Here is a 15,463-nt window from a genome sequence, read left to right on the forward strand (position 1 = left end):
CTTTCTCCAAGATATAAATATATGTTATTGTTTTCCTCAAGGAAACACAATGCAGCCTCTTTTATTAGGAATTTTTAAATTTAAATTTAATTTTTTTTTAATTTTAAATGAAAGAGGCTGCATTTAGTTTTTTATAATAAAAATAATATTATTATATATTTTTATATATAAAATTTTTTATATTTTTATTAATATAAATAATATTCTTTATTATTTTAAATAATAAAAATAAATAAAAGTATTTTATTAATAAATTTAATATTTTTATTATTGTTGTTTTATAAATTATTATTTTTATTAAGCCCATAAAAATAAAGGGCTCCTATATATATATATATATAAAGGGACACGGGGGCTCAGTGGCTAAGATGCTGAGCTTGTCGATCAAAAGGTCGGCAGTTCAGCGGTTCGAATCCCTTGTGCTGCCGTGTAATGGGGTGAGCTCCCGTTCCTTGTCCCAGCTTCTGCCAACCTAGCAGTTCAAACGCACGTAAAAAATGCAAATAGAAAAAATAGGGACCACCTTTGGTGGGAAGGGAACAGCGTTCCGTGCGCCTGTGGCGTTGAGTCATGCCGGCCACATGACCACAGAGACGCCTTCGGACAGCACCAGCTCTTCGGCTTTGAAACGGAGATGAGCACCGCCCCCTAATGTCGGGAACAACCAGCACATATGTGCGAGGAGAACCTTTACCTTTTTAACTTCGAATTATCAACCAAGTCGAGGATTACCTCTACCTTCATTTGAGATAAAATTCAATTTTTAAAAAAACCATCCAAAGCTTGAAATCCAATCCATGGATGCCACGGACAAAATTCAAGCTAATAATAAACAAGCCAAAAAAAAAAAAAATGAGGATTGCGCGAACAGACTTCCTCCGAGCACAGGCTAAAGAATTTATTTGCAAATCAGAAATGCGATCACAGGCGTTTCGTACAATCCAGCTACATTTTTTATGCCATAAGTTGGAAAAGAAAACCTTGAGTCGTTTTCTTGCCAAGGTGAATCCGTCCGGTCTTGTTTTAAAGTTGTTTGCGTTCTCTGTTTTCAGTAACCTTTTAAACAACTTTCCCAAAAAAAAAAAAAAGGCATGCAAATTGCAGTTGGTCTCCACAACGCTCTGAAAGATTGGCATGCTGGTATTTTTCTTTAAATAAATAAACAGGGTTATATCCATCTCGGTGAACTCCCAAGTAAACGGTAACAGATCAGCAGGGCTATTATTTCTTTTCCCGTTTGTTTCGTTCGAGAGACACATGGCACAATTTTGCTAGCAACCCACAAGGAGAAATTAAGACACAGAAATATATGAGAGTCAATATCACAGATCCGAGCGCCGGAAGGTCTTAAGGGGAATCCGTGAGATGGTGGGGGGGCCTTCATTTATCTTTGTGTTCAATCAGCCCCTTGGAGATCAGATCTGGAATCTCTACCGCCAGCCATGGTCCCAGCTGTAAGACAAAAGGAATGACCATAAATTCACAAAGTTTGTACGGGTAGCCCTGGATTTACGACAGTTCAAAAGTTTCATCGTCACTGAAAAATAGTGTAAAAAATCCATTTTTCACACTTAAGACAGTTGCTGCCAGGGTTCCAAGTAACACCACCAACGAAAAACAGTTTTAGCCATCCAGGTGCAGGGCAAGATGTCCTTGACGCTCTGAGAAAGGAATGTTGTTATGACTATATAGATCACCCTGGCTCCATTCAATCCCCCCCTCCCAGTTTCCCAACAGCAGTAAAGGCGGCAGGGCTGAGGGCCCAACGAAAAAGATGGCTTCTGGGCCTGACAGCATTCCCGTAGTCGCGTGATCAAAATTCAAGAACGCTGGCAACGGACTCCCATTTACGGCAGTTGTAGCGTCCCGAGATCATGTGACAGCAATAGCATTTAAGACTTATATCAGGGATGGCGAACCTTTTTGCTATCGCATGTCAAAAGCAGGGGTCACGCAGGGGGAGGTTGCGCGCCTGCATGCCCACGCCCATAATTCAATGTGCCCCACCCCATCCGTGCCCCCCTCCACTTTTGGCACACGATGGCACGGTGAGACCGGTAGGCCCATTTTTCACCTTCCCAACTGAAAACGGCCTTCCCAACCCCTGGAGGCCCTCTGGAGGCCGGAAACGGCCCGTTTCCTGACTTTAGCAACGTGAATTTGGAGCTCGATTGTGGTCATAAGTGGAGGACCACCTGCACAACACGTGAGAGCAGACAAAAACAGGGCCGAGTACAAGAACTCCTTGATTTATGACCACAACCAAGCTTGGAATTACTGTCGTAAATCGTTCCGGACGTTAAACAAGTCATCACATGACTTGATCCAACTTGACGGGGATTATTTTTTTGCCACAGTCCTCATGCGAATCTGATCGGAAGACTGCCTCCGATTTTACAGCCTTTTTTGCCATGATGAAGTGAGTCACTGCGGTTGTTAAGCGAACGACACAGTCATGAAACAAAGCTGGGTCCCGGTGTAAACACCTGCCGGTTACCAAAGCACTCAAATTTTGATCCAACCCGACTCAAAACTTTGCTCCTTTTCTTGTGATGTTCTTCTCCTTCTAGCCAAAGGCTCCCCCCCGACATGTCAAAAACTCACCCCCAAGGCCATGAGGTGGGCTAGTCCAAATTTTGGTACGTTCCTAGCCCACAAGGGCTTGAAATGGTCCGTCAGGCATATCTTGCCTCCCCTATAAGAAAAAAAAGAGAGAGTGCCAGATTTTAAACAAAGCGCAATTGACGGAATAGCAATAGCAATAGCACTTAGACTTATATCTGGCTTTACAGGTTTATAGAGTCAGCCTCTTGCCCTCAACAATCTGGGTCCTCATTTTAATGACCTCGGAAGGATGAAAGACTCAGTCAACCTTGAGCCGGTCAGGATCGAACTGGCTGTGGGCAGAGTTAGCCTGCAATTCTGCCTTCTAACAGGGAGGGAGGGAGGGAGGGAGGGAGGGAGGGAGGAAGGAAGGAAGGAATCAGGAGGAGAAAGAAGGAAGGGAAGAAAGGAAGGAAGGAAGGAAGGAAGGAAGGAAGGAAGGAAGGAAGGAAGGAAGGAAGGAAGGAAGGAATCAGGAGGAGAAGGAAGGAAGGGAAGGAAAGAAAGAAGGAAGGAAGGAATACCACTTAGACTTCACAGTGCTTTACAGCCCTCTCTAAGCAGTTTACAGAGTCAGCCTATTGCCCCCAACAATCTGGGTCCTCATTTTACCCACCTCGAAAGGACGGAAGGCTGAGTCAACCTTGAGCCTGGTGAGATTCGAACTGCCAAATTGCAGGCAGCCAGCAGTCAGCAGAAGTAGCCCGAGTATGGCACACTCTAACCACTGGGCCATGGTGGCTTAGAGTAAAGGAGATCTCGTCGGCATTTAGGTCAAGTACTTCCATCGAGGATGGGTTATAAGCACAAAACTCACCTGTACATTTTGGCTGTTTTGCCATCCAGTTCTGGAATCGCGATTTCTGGTGCCGTAGATGGATACGTAACTGGAATCTGAAAAGGAAACAGCGGCATGCAATTCTTAGGGGGGAAAGTCTCATCAAGATGGAGAAGGAGAGACCAGAAATACAAATTAATTCAGAAAAATAAGAGGGGTGGGGAGGAATAAGGAAACATCAACTAATACACTGGGTAAAAACTCACATCGAACTCAACGGCAAATTCGTATTTCAAGAGATTGTGGATGTACCAGCACTTCCCAAACCACCTACAGAGAGGAAAACAGAAAGGGAAAAAAGAAATAAGCCATTTTTTTTATGTATAGGTAAAACTAAAGGTTCCCCTTGCACATATGTGCTGGTCGTTCCCGACTCTAGGGGGCGGTGCTCATCTCTGTTTCAAAGCCGAAGAGCCAGCGCTGTCCGAAGACGTCTCCATGGTCATGTGGCCGTCATGACTCAACGCCAAAGGCGCACGGAACGCTGTTCCCTTCCCACCAAAGATGGTCCCTATTTTTCTACTTGCATTTTTTTTACCTGCTTTTGAACTGCTAGGTTGGCAGAAGCTGGGACAAGTCACGGGAGCTCACCCCATTACGCAGCACTAGGGATTTGAACCTCTGAACTGCCAACTTTTCAATCGACAAGCTCAGCATCTTAGCCACTAAGCCACCGCATCCCACTTTTATAAATATACAAGCCACTTTTTTATATATATGCAACTAGTCTCGACTTACAGCAGTTCATTTAGTGACTGTTCAAAGTTACAATGGCACTGAAAAATGCGACTTATGACCATTTTTCACACTTAAGACAGCTGCAGCATCCCCACGGGCACATGATCAAAATTCAGCTGCTTGGCAGTTGGTTCATATTTATGACGGTTGCAGTATCCCGTGATCTCCTTTTGCGCCCTTCTGACAAGCAAAGTCAAAGTCACTCGACAACCCTGTGACTACCTTAACAACTGCAGTAAACCACTGCGGCCAGGAAGGTCGTAAAACGGTGGCTTAACTCGCTTAACAACCGTCTTGCTTAGCAACAGTAGTTTTGGGCTCAATTTAGGGGTGAAATCCAGCAGGTTCTGACAGGTTCTGGAGAACCGGTAGCGGAAATTTTGAGTAGTTCAGAGAACTGGCAAATACCACCTCTGGCTGGCCTCAGAGAGTGGTGGGAATGGAGATTTTGCAGTATCCTTCCCCTGGAGTGGGGAGGAAATGGGGATTTTGCAGTACCCTTCCCCTGGAGTGGGGAGGGAATGGGGATTTTGCAGTATCCTTTTCCTGGAGTGGGGAGGGAATGGGGATTTTGCAGTACCCTTCTCCCAGGAGTGGGGAGGGAATGGGGATTTTGCAGTATCTTTCTCCTGCCATGCCCACCAAGTCACACTCACAGAACTGGTAGTAAAAAAAAATTGGATTTCACCAACTGGCTCAGTTATGGCTATAAGTCGAGGACTACCATCCAATTTTTTTTTTTTTTAATAAAGCAAAGAGAGACTTCTGGATGTCTACTTGCTTCATCCTGGGCAATGCCAAGCAGTGAAGCTTGAACAGATGCAGCATTGCATTCTCTCAAGAAATATATATATATATATATATATTCTTCATCTCCCTCACCTGGTACCTTCCTTGTTAGATTCCAACCTGAACCAATCGTTATCGGCATTCTTGTTGTTCTCCACGTACTACAGAAAAGGGAAGAGAGGAAAAAAAGATATTTTTTATTTATTTATTTGTCAAGAAGGTATTAGGTAATAAATATAAACATGGATTGGCTACATAAAATAGATACAAATAGAAGAAAGATTAGGACAAGGATGGTAGGCACGCTGGTGCTCTTATGCAACAAGGGATGCTTCAGGCAGGCAGGGTCCTGCCTCAAACTTTGCAAATCCAACTTAATTTTGAGGCTGCCGTCTCCCCTTGTCTTTCCCACGACCGTATTAACTCCCATCTCTAGAAGAGAAGCGTTCTTGCGTTCCTGGCTTAGTTTGACCCTCTGGAGCCACCGTCGGAACAGCTGAAAAAAGCCACGTAAACCTCCGGAATATAATTCTCCCTGCCGTTAAGTACATCAAATACGGACCTTAATGAGCGCTTGGTATTCCTCCTTCAGCCGCTGGATCCACAGCTCCTTATCCCGCGGACCGGCGTTGGTTTTCAGCAGCGGCAGCGCAGCCACTACCCGCCGGGTCGCCTCGTCCGCCATCTTTACTCAGGGAGAAAGAAGAAAGGATGGACCGGAAGTGCCTTCACTAACGTAAGAGCAAAGCAGCCACTAAGGCCGAAGGACAAAACGGAAATGCGTAAGGAAAGAGAAAGGCAGGGAAAAGAGATGGAGTCGCCATGATGACTGCTGGCGGAAGTTTTATGCTAGTAGAATAAGATTACAGCATATTATATATATATATAAAATATTAATATATATATAATATAATATATATAATATATATGTAATATTAATACATTAATATATATAATATTAATATTATATATATATATATATATATATATATATATATATATATATATATATATATATATATATATATGTCTTTGGTTGTTCGGGTTTTCTCCCGTGTAAAATTGGAAGTGTCTTGGCGACGTTTAGATGAAGTCTCATTCGTCATCTTCAGGCTTCAGCTTCGTGCTTCTGGGAGCAATGTGTGATCGCAGCTGTTTCTTCCTTTTAACTGCTAGTGGGGGTTTGAACTGATTGGGTGGGAGCTTGGCTGTGCTCTGATTGGATGGTGGGTTTTTTGTGCTCTGATTGGCTGGGGGTGTGTCCTGTGTTGGTGGGGGCTTGGTTGTGCTCAGTTTAGTCTGTGTTGCAGGGGGATTTGAGCTGGTGAGCTGCATAGCTGTTGTTTGGCTTTGTGGTCGTGCTACATCTTCATAGTGGGTGTCAGTCTGCTGCATGTATGGATTGGAGGGGTTTGAAATGGCTAATGTTGCAGCTGCGGTCTGGCTTCTGGTCCTTGGTCGTGCTTCATGATCAGTGTGGGTTTGGGTCTGCTTTCTGGGTGGATGTGCGGTGGTGACATCCTGTGTGGACCTCGTGAGTGTGGGTCTGGTGTCATTCCTCGTGTTAGGGACTCGTTTGTCAATAAGGGCGGGTTTCCAAATGGCTGGTAGGCGGGAGGTGTCATCTCGTTTGTTCATGCTGTGTGGGCGTTTTTCTATCTCAATGGCTTCTCTGATTATTCTGTTGTTAAAGTGTTCAGTTTTGGCGATAGTTCTGGTCTTTTTAAAGTCAATATCGTGTCCTGTGACTTTAAAGTGTTGGACCAGGGAAGAAGTTGGTTCCTCTTTTTTGAATGAGTTCTTGTGTTCTTCAATGCGTGCACTTATTCTTCTGTTGGTTTGTCCAATGTATGTGGTGGGGCAGGCGGTGCATGGGATTTCATATACTCCTTGATTTTCTAACTCAATTTTGTCTTTGGGGTTTCTTAGGATGGTGGATATTTTTCTGTTTGTGCAGAATGACGAATTTGTCCTGAAGATGACGAATGAGACTTCGTCGAAACGTCGCCAAGACACTTCCAATTTTACACGGGAGAAAACCCGAACAACCAAAGACCTATATACAAACACCCGTGAAAACCTCAGAAAACAAATATATATATATATATATATATATATATATATATATAAATATATATATATATATATATATATATATATATAATATAATAAAGACCTACATATATAATATTTTATCTATCTATCTATCTATCTATCTATCATCTATCTATCTATCTATCTATCTATTTATCTATCATATATATTATATAGTACAGTGTGTGTGAAACGGATGTTTTGCAGGTCGAAGGCGGGTTGTGATGGAAGGGGAATGCGAATGACGCATAGTGCTAAGCCCTAACTGGGGTGGTTGGTTTGTACTGTTCATATATTATTTTTGTATATGTATGTGTGTGTACAGTGTACAACAGTATATGTGTATTTTGTATATATACTTTATATACCGTGTGTATGTATATGCATGCGTTATATATTTATATATACTGTATGTATTATATACATATATGCGATAAATCTTATATATGTATGTATATACATATATGTATATAATATAATACGTACAGTGTATATAAATATATAACATTTAAATATATGTATAAATATACATACGGTATTGTATGTGTATATATATATATATATATATATATATATATATATTTGTTTTCTGAGGTTTTCGCGGGTGTTTGTATGTAGGTCTTTGGTTATTCGAGTTTTCTCCCGCGTAAAATTGGAAGTGTCTTGGCGACGTTTCGACGAAGTCTCATTCGTCATCTTCAGGCTCCAGCTTCGTGCTTCTGGGAGCAATGTGTGATTGCAGCTGTTTCTTCCTTTTTAACTGCTAGTGGGGGTTTGAACTGATTGGGTGGGAGCTTGGCTGTGCTCTGATTGGATGGGGGTTTTTTTGTGCTCTGATTGGATGGGGGTGCGTCCTGTTAGGGTGGGGGCTTGGATGTGCTCAGATTAGTCTGAGTTGCAGGGGGATTTGAGCTGGTGAGCTGCATTGCTGTTGTTTGGCTTCGTGTTCGTGGTCATGCTACATCTTCATAGTGGGTGTCAGTCTGCTGCATGTATGGATTGGAGGGGTTTGAAATGGCTAATGTTGCAGCTGCGGTCTGGCTTCTGGTCCTTGGTCGTGCTTCATGATCAGTGTGGGTTTGGGTCTGCTTTCTGGGTGGATGTGTGGTGGTGACATCCTGTGTGGACCTCGTGAGTGTGGGTCTGGTGTCATTCCTCGTGTTAGGGACTCGTTTGTCAATAAGGGCGGGTTTCCAAATGGCTGGTAGGCGGGAGGTATCATCTCGTTTGTTCATGCTGTGTGGGCGTTTTTCTATCTCGATGGCTTCTATGGGGATGCTACAATGGTCACAAATGTGAAAAATATATTTATATATTAAATATGTAAGCATACATATGCTGTAGAATACTCTTAAATAGAATATGCTGATATTCTACTTAAACTTATGTTTGCATGCATAATGTGCTAGATTAGTATTGTGTATCAGTGATTGCATGACCTCTAGGTGTATTATTATTATTATTATTATTATTATTATTATTATTATTATTATTATTATTATTAATTAATTAATTAATTTATTTATTTATTTATACATAACTCAAGGTGGTGAACATACCTAATATTCCTTCCTTCCTTCCTTTATTTGCCCTACAACAACCCCATGAAGTGAGTTGGGCAGAAGTTCTATTACATCTATCTACGATATTCATCCATCCATCATCTGTCCATGTCTGCTTATCTACCTGCTTATATTATTATCATCCAACATTTTACTTCATCTTGCAAATCAATCCTCAAGCCTTTTTCCTTTTTGGGCGTATCAGCAACGGAAACTTCCGTACCCAAACGACGTGCTGTGTCGCCGGGAGCCTCTCCTACAATTCAAAGATTCTAGTCCTCATGGTTCTACATGAGATTTGAGTTCCATAGAGCCAAAGGCCTGGTAGGAAGTTCCTGAGGCTGATGATTTATTTTAATGGTTTAATCGGCTTTTTGAAGCCAGGCTGGGATTCCTGGAAGCCAGGCACTCCAAAAAACAGGAAACCGGACCGGAAGTAATAATACAAGAGCAAACAATAGATTCAAACTTAATGTTAACCGCTTCAATCTTGATTGCAGAAAATATGACTTCTGTAACAGAGTTGTTAATGCTTGGAACACACTACCTGACTCTGTGGTCTCTTCTCAAACTCCCAAATGCTTTAACCAAAAACTGTCTTCCGTTGACCTCACCCCATTCCCAAGAGGACTATAAGGGGCGTGCATAAGTGCACAAAAGTGCCTACCGTTCCTGTCCTATTGTTTTCTTTCATTATATGTGCTTGTATATAATGTTGTGACAAAAATAAATAAATAAATACGGTTGTTGTCCAGAATGCAAAACTGGGATACCATTGGAACCCATCTCCATTTAATACCCGAATATTCGATCAGATTTAGAGACACGGATACGGAAAGAAGAACCGATTTCTCTTTATTGCAACTAGTTTTAGGATCTCAACGATTTCGATTCAGGAAAAAGTGCCAGGATTTTGCTAAATAGACATCCGGGGCCGAAGGAAATGGAGAACTCCATTTTGAAAGGAATCTACTTTACACGTTGTCTTCGGCGGCTTGCTGGGGCTGGCGAGGGAAAAATCGGTCCACATTTTGCCTCACGTGTTCAGTGAGAGGTGTAAAGCTGTCCTGGAATTGCTGGAACGCCGTCCTGCAGGGTGGCGGGGGGGAGGGAAAAGGAAAAAAGGCAGAAGTGAAGCTTGCCCGCTTTCTAACTGCACACACACACAAAAACCCTTAAAAATAGCTTTTAACCCAGGGCCGCTTCACCTTAAGGTAGGCTGCCTCAGAACAGGGAACAAAACCAAATTATGCCTGCAGCAAAACGCCTGGCGTGATATGAACACAGCTAGCCCTCGACTAACCCACAGTTCCTTTTAATGTCCATTTGAAGTTCTATTCTATTCTATTCTATTCTATTCCCATTCCCATTCCCATTCCCTAATTCTATTCTATTCTATTTCTATTCTATTCTATTCTGTTCCCATTCCCATTCCCTTATTCTATTCTATTCTATTCTATTCTATTCTCATTCCCATTCCCATTCCCATTCCCATTCCCATTCCCTAATTCTATTATATTCTATTTCTATTTCTATTCCAAAATCCTATCCTATCCCATCCCATTCCATTCCATAATTCTATTCTATTTTGTTCCGTTCTGTTCGATAATTCTATTCTATTCTATTCTATTCTATTCTATTCTATTCTATCCCATCCCATCCCATCCCATCCCATCCCATCCCATCCCATCCCATCCCATCCCATCCCATAATTCTATTCTGTTTTGTTCCATTCTGTTCCATTGTTCTGTTCTATTCTGTTCTGTTCTGTTCTATTCTATTCTATTCTACTCTACTCTACTCTTCTCTACTCTACTCTACTCTACTCCACTCCACTCCACTCCACTCCATTCCATTCTTCTATATTCCAAAATCCTATCCTATCCTATCCTATCCTATCCTATCCTATCCTATCCTATCCTATCCTATGGTGCTTTGGTGCATCCGGGCTTAGGGGGAAAAAAAACAGCTCTTACTCAAATTGGCTCCTAAGGCCTTCTACCGTGGTTTGCCCAAATCTTTCCTTGATGGAGGAAGCGAATTCTTCGGTTTCCTGTTGCAACCTCCGGATAAATTCAGTGAACTGAGCGGTAAGGACGTTTGGGACTTCCGCCTGAGGTTCTTCCTCTGCTTGGATCATCACTAAGCCACCTGTGTGTAAAATACAGACAACATGGATGAGAATCGTAGGCCCAGGTGCATTGCCTTGATGGGAGTGAAAGATATATATATATATATGTAGGTCTTTGGTTATTCGGGTTTTCTCCCACCTAAAATTGGAAGTGTCTTGGCGACGTTTCGACGAAGTCTCATTCGTCATCTTCAGGCTTCAGCTTTGTGCTTCTAGGAAGCACTTGCCCTGAGCTACGCAGGCTGAAGCCTGAAGATGACGAATGAGACTTCGTCAAACGTCGCCAAGACATTTCCAATTTTATGCAGGAGAAAACCCGAATAACTAAAGACTATATATATATATATATATATATATATATATATATATATATATATATATATATATATATATATATATATATATATATATGTATATATATATGCATACAGTTAACCCGCGATTTTCAGCTATTCGTTTAGCCTTTGAAGTTACCTCAGCACTGAAAAAAGTCGACTTAGTGTCATTTTTCATACTTATGACCCTTGCAGCATCCCTCTGGTCACGTGATCAAAATTCAGGCCCTTGCCGTGTCCCAAGGGGAATCTTCTGGCAAGGAAAGGGAAGGCACAAGGCAGTTTTGCTTAATAACGGTGTGGTCAACTCGCAAAGCAGCCCTGACCTGCTCTCCAGTTGCCATAGGCTAGGGGGGATGGGAAACGGACGAAACAGCACGGCAGCCAAAGACAGATGCACATTCCAGACTTATCTCTCTCAAGGCTGTCTCCCAGAGTTACCCACAGCGGCGGGAGGGGAGTGAGCTTTACAACCTAGGAAATTGCTCCGCTGGGGAATGTGATTGATGACACACCCTAAGGTGGAGGGGGGGGAAACAGGGTCATGATTGGGGCGTAAATTATGTGGGGTCAGAGCTGCCTTCACTTGGGAACGTGCCCACCCACATGAAGCTCCTAATAAATAACTGGATTTCTTTTGAAGCTTGGCTGGAGGCTCATGATTTAATTAGGGCACCCTAATTTAACATGAAGGGACGCGGCGGCTCAGGGGCTAGGACGTTGAGCTTGTCGATCGAAAGGTCGGCAGCTCAGCGGTTCGAATCCCTAGTGCTGCCATGTAACGGGGTGAGCTCCCGTGACTTGTCCCGGCTTCTGCCAACCTAGCAGTTCGAAAGCACTTAAAAAATGGCAAGTAGAAAAAATAGGGACCACCTTTGGTGGGAAGGGAAGAGCGTTCCGTGCGCCTTTGGCGTTGAGTCATGCCGGCCACATGACCACGGAGACGTCTTCGGACAGCGCTGGCTCTTCGGCTTTGAAACGGAGATGAGCAGCGCCCCCTAGAGTCGGGAACGACTAGTGCGAGGGGAACCTTTACCTTTAATTTAACAACTGCAGTGATTCCCTTGATAACGGTGGCAATGAAAAGTCTTCAAGTGGAGCCGAGCTCACTTAACCGCCGTCTCGTTTAGTGGCATAAATTTTGGTCTCAAGTTGTGGGACTTGCTTGTAAAGATAGATGAATCAGGCCAGAAAAAAAATAGGGCTTTTCCTCAACAAACTACAGGGTTCATTGATTATTTTGGTTTGGTCGAGAATAATTAACCAGTGTTGCAAATATTTACCGGTTAGTAAGTACATTCTGTCATTCCGTATAAAACTGGGCTCCTTTCCCAGTTGGTGGAAATTGGCTGGCCCCCTTCAAAACCTTCCAGCGCCCAATGTCTCTGTTCCAGCGTAATGTTTACTCAGACGTCAGTAGCATCGAGTTGGCCACTTATCCAAGACACATCCTCCACTTTTCTATAGAATTTAGCGTAACAGAGTTGAAAGGGACCTTTAGAGGTCTTCTAGTCCAACCTTATTCTGTTTCAAATAAATAGTTGTTCAATCTCTTCTTTAAAACTTCCAGTGTTGGAGCATTCACAACTTCTGCAGGCAAGTTGTTCCACTGATTAATTGTTCTAACTGTCAGGAAATTTCTCCTTCATTCTAAGTTGCTTCTCTCCTGGATTAGTTTCCATTCATTGCTTCTTGTCCTGCCTTCAGGTGCTTTGGAGAATAGCTTGACTGCCTCTTCTTTGGGGCAGCCCCTCAAATATTGGAAGACTGCTATCGTGTCTCTCCTGGTCCTTCTTTTCACTAAACTAGGTAAAGGTAAAGGTTCCCCTCGCATATATGTGCTAGTCGTTCCTGACTCTAGGGGGCGGTGCTCATCTCCCTTTTAAAGCCGAAGAGCCAGCGCTGTCTGAAGACGTCTCCGTGGTCATGTGGCCGGCATGACTCAACACCAAAGGCGCACAGAACGCTGTTACCTTCCCACCAAAGGTGGTCCCTATTTTTCTACTTGCATTTTTTACCTGCTTTCGAATTGCTAGGTTGGCAGAAGCTGGGACAAGTCATGGGTATGCGGTGCTAGGGATTCGAACTGCCGACCTTTTGTTCGATAAGCTCAGCGTCTTAGCCACTGAGCCACCGCATCCCTTTTAATTAAACTAGACATCCCCAATTCACGCAACTGTTCTTTGTCTGTTTTAGCCTCCAGCCCCTTAATCATCTTTGTTGCTCTTCTCTGCACTCTTTCCAGAGTCTCAACGTCTTTTTTTATATTGTGGCGACCAAAACCCAGTCACTTTTACGTACCTTGTACATAGCAGATGCTGATCAGCAGAACTGTTAGGACAAAAACCTTCATTTTGGCACAAGCTTTGCCTTCACCGTACTTCTGGAGAGAAAAGGAGATTGGGTCGTTTGCGGAGAAGAAAGAGAAACAGACAGAGAAGGGGGGGAAAAAATATCAGGTTTAATGTCATTCCTTGCCTAGCTCATCCACCGTTCCTTCTTTTGCAAATGTATGACTCAAATCAGTTGAATTTCGGATTATTTTTTTTCTAATGCCATCACAGGGACTAGAAGCTTTGGTTCTCGAAATAACAATTGGTTGCAACAGTTGATTGCTTACCTGCCCCATATTTAGCAAAGTTTAATACATATATTAAAATTTAGAAAGATAGATAGATAGATAGATAGATAGATAGATAGATAGATAGATAGATAGATAGATAGATAGATATAATAAATAGAAGATAGATGATAGGTAGGTAGATAGATAGATAGATAGATAGATAGATAGATAGATAGATAGATAGATGGATAGACAGAGACAGACAGACAGACAGACAGATAGAAAGATACAGATACAGATACAGATAATAAGTAGAAGGTAGGTAGGTAGGTAGGTAGGTAGGTAGGTAGGTAGGTAGATAGATAGATAGATAGATAGATAGATAGATAGATAGATAGATAGATAGATAGACAGACAGACAGACAGATAGATAGATGGATGATAGATAGATAATAAATAAAAGAGTTTAAAAATAGATATAGATAATAGATAAATGATAGATAATAAATAGAAAGAAGGAAAGAAATACAGACAGATAAATAGAAAGATAGACAGACAGATAGATGAGAGATCGATAGATTTATATTTTAAGAGACTTGTTTCTTTTCATTTTTTAAAAGAAAAGACTTTGATGCTTACCTGCGTGAGGGATTTCAAAGAGAATATCTGGAGAAGAAATGTGTTTTAATTAAGAGTCGAAGAATTTTTATACCCTCTCCTAAAAGTACAGCCCCTCTCGCTGATCTTTCCTAAAAACCATTGGCCCTTGTGCCCCCTTCCCCTCCCTGCCTAACCCAGCCACCCCCCCCCCCCACCATCAATTCTCTTGGGAACCCGACAATTGCTGTTTGTGTAATTCTTGTGTAAGCAGATTTGTCTCTGTGTGGTGTGTAAACAGTTATCTTCTTTCCGCGTGTGCACACTCACTTCAACGATAACGTTCTGCTCAAACCAGAAAACGAAGGTTTACCAGGGGGCAAAGCACAGATTGAAATCTAGCAATTCTCCTGTTTTCAGCCTTTGCGGAATATGTGTCTCCTAAAGGACATCTAGACTGGCTCCCTCGAGCTACTACGAGGAAAAAAAAACCAGTATGGAGAAAATACAGGTATTTCTGAGAATAACCAAGTTGGAAGGGACCTTAGAGGTCTTCTAGTCCGACCCCCTGAAACCGCTCAACTTACTATTCAATTTAGTGACCCTTCAAAGTTGTGACAGCAACTGGAAAAAGTAACTTACGACCGTTTTTCAGGCTTACGACCATTGTAGCTTCCCTGCGGTCACATAATCAAAGGTCAAACGCTGGGCAAAGTGACTCGTATTTATGACGGTCTCAGCATCCCGGGGTCACGTGATTGCCTTTGATGATCTTCTGACCAACAAACTCAAGGGGAAAGCCCGATTCACTTAACAACCGCGTGACTAATTTAACCGCTGCGGCAATCCCTTAAACCAGGGGTCTCCAAACCTTGGCAACTTTAAGACTTGTGAACTTCAACTCCCAGAATTCCTCAGCCAGCTTTGCTTTGCCGGCTGAGGAACTCTGGGAGTCGAAGTCCACAAGTCTTAAAGTTGCCAAGGTCGGAGACCTCTGCCTTAAACAACGGTGACAAGAATGGTCGTGAAATAGAATAGAATAGAATAGAATAGAATAGAAGAATAGAATAGAATAGAATAGAATAGAATAGAATAGAATAGAATAGAATAGAATAGAATAGAATAGAATTTTTATTGGCCAAGTGTGACTGGACACACAAGGAATTTGTCTTGGTGCATATGCTCTCAGTGTACATAAAAGAAAAGATACCT

The 15,463-nt window shown here is 42.4% G+C and overlaps 1 protein-coding gene across 1 annotated transcript; it reads right to left on the reverse strand.

The window, feature by feature from the left end:
• Window positions 1–883: 883 nt before the first annotated feature.
• Window positions 884–5,683, reverse strand: UFC1 (ubiquitin-fold modifier conjugating enzyme 1). The gene is made up of 6 exons (XM_058160805.1): window positions 5,532–5,683; window positions 5,063–5,130; window positions 3,649–3,712; window positions 3,422–3,498; window positions 2,605–2,695; window positions 884–1,452 (listed from the first exon to the last, which is right to left on the reverse strand). Exons 1-6 carry the CDS (start codon window positions 5,652–5,654, stop codon window positions 1,381–1,383), a joined length of 495 nt encoding a protein of 164 aa, XP_058016788.1. The 5' UTR covers window positions 5,655–5,683; the 3' UTR covers window positions 884–1,380.
• Window positions 5,684–15,463: the final 9,780 nt, after the last annotated feature.

The sequence above is a fragment of the Ahaetulla prasina genome, chromosome 17 (assembly GCF_028640845.1).
Source record: "Ahaetulla prasina isolate Xishuangbanna chromosome 17, ASM2864084v1, whole genome shotgun sequence".
Taxonomy (NCBI): domain Eukaryota; kingdom Metazoa; phylum Chordata; class Lepidosauria; order Squamata; family Colubridae; genus Ahaetulla; species Ahaetulla prasina.

Coding starts and splice junctions, on each gene's coding strand:
- UFC1 (XM_058160805.1), bottom strand. CDS start 5,654: ATGGCGGACGAGGCGACCCGGCGGGTAGTGGCTGCGCTGCCGCTGCTG. Junction 3,713..5,062: donor TCTAACAAGGAAGGTACCAG/GTGAGGGAGATG, acceptor TCCTCTCTGTAG/GTGGTTTGGGAAGTGCTGGT. Junction 3,499..3,648: donor AATTTGCCGTTGAGTTCGAT/GTGAGTTTTTAC, acceptor TTTCCTTTTCAG/ATTCCAGTTACGTATCCATC.